At 37.7% G+C, this 5,692-nt stretch overlaps 1 protein-coding gene across 1 annotated transcript; it reads right to left on the bottom strand.

Moving 5' to 3' along the window:
* Positions 1-262: 262 nt before the first annotated feature.
* smim13 (small integral membrane protein 13) lies at positions 263-4,267 on the bottom strand. Its single transcript, XM_084739764.1, has 2 exons — positions 3,764-4,267; positions 263-733 (listed from the first exon to the last, which is right to left on the bottom strand). Exons 1-2 carry the CDS (start codon positions 3,837-3,839, stop codon positions 543-545), a joined length of 267 nt encoding a protein of 88 aa, XP_084595890.1. The 5' UTR covers positions 3,840-4,267; the 3' UTR covers positions 263-542.
* Between the last annotated feature and the right edge of the window lie 1,425 nt (positions 4,268-5,692).

The following is a 5,692-nucleotide window of genomic DNA, read 5'->3' as shown; positions in this document are numbered from 1 at the left end:
ACCTACTGGATGGTAGTCCATAATACAAAGAGTAAATATTGTGCAAGAAACAACAAAATGACAGCGTTAACATTCCTCTCATTGCACTTTGTTAAAGAAAATAAAATTGTCAGCTGTACAAATCACTGTTTCAGTTTATCTTCAGTTGTTGAAATGATGACAAGCTCATTTTTTAACATTTATCTGCCTACTTTGGTCACAGCAGGACTTATTTCTGTTAAAAACACAAGATTTAAACAGATTTAATCTGTTTGCGTGAGGTGGCAGGAAGCAGCGTACTATTGCTACTGCTCAGTACATCTACATAATCAAACATAAAGAAATGGACAGTAATGTACGTCAATGGCTTTTCCCTTTGAAACCAGGAGATCTGCCTGGTCAGTTTAAAGTGTCCTGGTGAGGAGGAGGGCTGACGAGAGTGTCCACGAGGTCCTGGTGTAGTGTCGAGCGCGGGGTCGGTGGGAGTTATCTCTGCTGAGGGCTGACGAGAGGTTTTCGTGAGTGGATGTGAAGGGTGCACAGTGGCTCGCTGGGTGATGCGTCTATGAAGTGCCTTCTGGAGAGGCGACTCTTTGGCGTGCAGGCCTCGGCCGAGTTCGTGTCGGGGCGTTAGCTGTGCGTTCGCTCTTTGATTCGGACGGCTGCGTTTCGGCCTGCGGGGTGCCGGCGTCCCCAACGAGCTCACGCAGGAACTTGAACTTGGACAGGAAGAGCTGCCAGACTACATACCAACCTGAGGGGTGAAGACGGGAAAATATATATTAAATAAACATAATTAACTGTTCTTAAAGCCCATGTCAAAGAACATGAAAATTGTTTCATTGTCTCAAGACAGCAAAGCTCACTTTCTCCTACTAACAGGTTAACAATTTAGTTAATGAGAAAACAAACCACCATTTAAAAGTTCATTTTCTCATAATAGCAAGTTAATTTATCTCCTCATCTCAAGAAAACAAAAGGCAGATTTCTTGAGATACAAAATTTATCATGTGAAGACAAAACCTGAAGTAACTCATGGTGATAATGTGTTAATTTATCTTGAGATAATCAGCTAATATTACAAGAAAACAAAAGATGGTTTCCCAGGCATAGACGATGTTTCAATGTCAGATTAAATGTCACTTTTGGGTTCCAACCAGCTGTTTATTCTAATAAAAACAGAAATAAATAAACTAAAAAATAAAGTGTTCTTAAAACCAACACAAAGGTATGCATGTGTCTCTCTAAAAAAAAAATAAATAAATAAAAGCCCTTAAGCCCTTTTCCTTTTTTGAAAGTATTTCCAAAGATCACTGAGCTGCTGTACTGGTGATCGTTTTACACTGGGGCAATAAATGTTTTATTAAATTTATGTCATGTTTAATCTGGGGTTGCAATGTCTATGAAATGTCTGAAAAACCGCGATGAACATGTCACTATTGTCACTATTTTGTAAGTCCCAGGTGATATCTTTAAATGTCAAAGACATTCTGTTTGAATGACAGGTGAATAGGTGATGAAAAGCAGGAAATCTCCACATTAGGGAGGCTGAACAGGCTCTGCAGTTCTCACTGTTGAGCCCTAAAATAGCCCCAAAGTATCGAGATATTAATTAGAAAACATTTCATCCAGCTCTATTCTCCATCTTTTTGTGCTATGCCTAATTTACTGGAGCTAATTAAGTGTAGCCAGACGAAGGAGAGATGGGAAACGTACAGTGCTGGGACTGAGTGAACATACACCTGCAGACTGGAGGAGCAGTAAAGGAGCAGCCATGTTTATGTTCAGACATCTGCCAGACTCCTCCTCTGTGTGAGATAAATATAGAAACTCCTCACTGAAATCGAAACTTCACGGTCAGAGTCATTCAATACACTCTGACCTGCCACACAAGGCCACTTTAAAGGAATAGCTGCACATTTTGTAGATAGATGGTTCAAATATTCCTATAGGAGAGTCTACGGTAATTTCACACCAAATTATTCAGCCAGTTTATCAGATACTTGCCGACTCCTATTAGCTAGAATTTAATTAAGTGACCTCAGTTGGCCTTATTGATCCTCAGTCTGCTGACAAACAGCTGCATAAGGGCTCAGTGTTTCTCAAAGTATTTACACAGTGTACCACATCAGAAAATATTAGGCTCTCAAAATACCACCATTATGACTGATGTTAAAGTACAGTAGCGTAGACTGACCCTATTTAGCTACAGATGGTTCAAGAGCCAGGTTTATTACAGCTAATGATCAATTATTTATTGACATTATGCAAAAAGAGAAAAGAAAAAGAAACAAATATCTGAATTAGAGTGAGGGAAAAACAAAGTGAAATAAATAAAACAGCTCTAACTGTATTTAGACAAAAATTACAAAAATAATGAGGCCAAATGTAAATGCACAAGTAGATAAAACAACACAGGCACAAAACAGTGTACAGTAATTAGTCTTCAGCAGTGTTGTGTATTAACACATCACTCAGTAATATAATACTGTAATGTTATTACTTTACTCCGTAATGAGCAGTGTAAGCAAATACCATTTCCAAAACAGTAATTATATTAGAGGTACTAATCAAAGTAACTCACAGCAGACATTAGGGCTGAATGATTTTGAAAAAATATCTAACTTTGATTACTTTAACTGATAATGCAATATGCTCTGCGATAATCGAGGGAATGATAACTTTTACATAGTTATTCTCATTTTCAGTGACAAACATCAAAATGGTTATGTGTGATTTTTGCAGGGATCTGCACCGAGCAAAGGTGTTTTCTTAAGTCTGTATTTTAAGAGATTCCACAGTGAACCACTCAGGAGTACAAGAACCACCAGTGAAACCAGTACCACAGTTTGAGAATCTAGTCCGGGGATCTGCAACCTGTGGCTCCGGAGCTACATGAAGCTCTTTCACCTCTCTCTAGTGGCTCTCTTTGACTTTGCAAAATATATATATATATATATATATTTAACATTTTAATTTTCATTTTTGTAGGGCCAAGAAAAAGTTGAGACAACTCAAAATAGATGTTTAAGCTCAACACAAATGAAAAAGTTTTACCAACTACTAATCCTTTGTTATAACCACTAATCTTCTTCTTTAGATACACTAATATATCAAAGTTTGTAATCCCCCCCAAAAAATATTTAAAAATTCAAGTGAAAATGAATGATGGTTTAAATTTTAATAATTTCAAGTAAACCCATTTTATTTTCAGGCACCAAAATAATGACAAATTGGGTTCACACCTCACTGGGACTAAATTTTGGAATATATTTTTTTTTATTATTTCTAAAACTGAAATATTGAAGTTGATCTATAGAAGAAAAGTAAATTATCTCAACTAAAAATCATAGGTCGGCAAAGCTTTTTACAGTTTATTTCAAAGCATAAGAGTTTGAGTTGGGCTCAAAAAAATTTATGGCAGTATGTTGTCTTGATATTTTGAGTATCAACTGTTTTTTTACAGCAGGCCAACTGTAAAAATGTGTAACCTATACACCAAATTTGACAAAAGTTTTAATATTACGTCAGCTACAATATGTATCATAGCCTACGTCCATGACTCGGTGCCTCTTCCTCTACATTTTGATGGTGGCTAGTCTTCATAAGCTAGCTATGAATGCCAAATCTTCAGGGAAAAGAGAGAATTTGATAGTTGCGACTTCAGACTGATTTTTTTCTGCTTTTTTGGCTGTTTCGATCATAAAGACTGCAGACCCCTGATACAAGGCTTAGGGAGTAAACGAGTTATATAACTTCTGAAGGTTATTGTCTGTAAACTCACCAAACAGCATGAAGAGCAGTGCACAGACCAGTGTGGCCACAATGACCAGCAGTGTGAGCCCGACACTTTGCCACATCTTAGCCCGACACCTGACAGCTCCAACAGCATAAGGAGGAGGTGGATCAGTGTGTTTTCTCCTCCGCACCTCACAAAAATGTAGCTAGCTTCGGGTTTAGCCGCCTGGCAGCTGAGTTAAAGAGCTAGCCGAGACGACAGAGAGACGAAAACAAACAGCAGCACATTTCAAACTCACACCAGCCTGTCTGCTAGCGTGTGGCTAGCTAGCTAATTAGCTAACTAGCTGGTTCACAGACGGAGCCGCTGTAGTTTCACACGCCGAAGCATTAGCCAACCTTAGCCGGTCACAGCGGGGTAAAGTCCGTCTTCTGTGTGCTACATAACTGCAACATGTATCTGCTGATTCTCACAGACGAGACAGCGGCGGCTGACTACAGTAACTGGGTTAAGACAACAAAATCAGCGTCATGAAACACCGACTCAAACTGCACATGCGCATGTTTGGCTTGACTTCTGGGTAGTGAAGTTTCTGTTCTGTTCGTATGCTTAGAGTCACGGAACTCTCGCGAGATTTGTACGATTTGACGTTTCCTAATATACAAATGAATTATTTTATAAAGTGACAACTCTGTGATTGACATCTGGATAGGTTTAGGAACAAAAAAAATCACTTGGTTAGAGTTAGAGAAAGCTCATGAATTGGAAAATAATCACTCTCGCGAGATCTTTCGCGGATCTGGGGTTCCCTTGAAGACACGACGCAATTTTCAAATTTTCTACTTCTGCAGTTATGAAGTTGAGTTATGAAGTTGAGTACTTGAGCGAAAGTATAAATACCATTGTCTAAATGTACGCTACACAAGCAAAAGTACTAAATTAAAAATATTATTTATAGGCTACTTTATTTCTCATACTGAATTAAATGTGATGTTTTGTCAATCATTTGAATTTGTATGATGACACATGTCTGCTAATATCCTGAGTTTTGCAATGTTCAATACAGTTTAAAGGAAAAGTATTACTTTATTTTAATATTATATGATGAAAATGATGAATGCTGCTTTTTTACATTTTAAATCACATAATTAAACTGACGGGATCATTTTCATATAGATTTGTCACCATTAGATCAGAAACTGCAGCCAGTTTTCAGCAACTGAGCTATGCTATTATTTTGATTTTTTTTTTTTTTTAAACAAATGAAATAAGCTGACATCTCCCTTTTGATTAGTCTTGCAAAGCCAGAACTATAAATTGATGGAGCGCTTTGATAGATCAACAGAAGATCACCACAATCCCACAGTTCTTAGCTGTAATTGACTCCACAGTGCATGTAAGCATTATTGCATTTATTCATGAGTCCAGCAGGAGGAGTTATTATCACACATCTGTAACCCAGACAATTATTTTCAGGTAACACAACTTTTCTAACAGAGCTGATGTTTTCCTGTATTGCTGCTCATGAGCAACTCGAGACTTTCAACAAAATGATTAGATCGTCTCCTTTTCATACTGCACTAAGTGAAATAACACAGGAAGCTGCATTTTAACGGTATTAAAACAAGGCTGTGAGGCAGATAACATAGTTGAGGTGTTATCAGGAGCTGCATGTGTTCCAGAGGTGAAGCAGAAAGTAGGCTGAGGATGTCGCTTTTGTGACCCTTTTCTGACCATTTTATTCTGCTAAGGCCGCACAGGAAGTGACCTCTGACCTTTAATACATTCAAGAGAGTATAAGATGATGTATAAGAAAATGTAAATGCAATGTGAACAATGTTTTTATTTTATTTTGTTGTTAGTTTTTGTTTTTAGGTCAGTGTAGTCTCTGTTAGCAGATTTGCTTGTTTCAGTTTAGTTTTTATTGTTGTTGTTGTTGTTGTTGTTAATGTTGTTTTTCTCAGCCAGCGCTGT

This window comes from Lutjanus erythropterus, chromosome 16 (assembly GCF_056507025.1).
Source record: "Lutjanus erythropterus isolate fLutEry1 chromosome 16, fLutEry1.hap2, whole genome shotgun sequence".
In the NCBI taxonomy this organism is placed as follows: domain Eukaryota; kingdom Metazoa; phylum Chordata; class Actinopteri; order Lutjaniformes; family Lutjanidae; genus Lutjanus; species Lutjanus erythropterus.
Note: the sequence above shows the minus strand (reverse complement) of the source record. Positions and strands in the feature narration are given on the sequence as shown.

Coding starts and splice junctions, on each gene's coding strand:
- smim13 (XM_084739764.1), bottom strand. CDS start 3,839: ATGTGGCAAAGTGTCGGGCTCACACTGCTGGTCATTGTGGCCACACTG. Junction 734..3,763: donor ACTGCTCTTCATGCTGTTTG/GTGAGTTTACAG, acceptor TTCACCCCTCAG/GTTGGTATGTAGTCTGGCAG.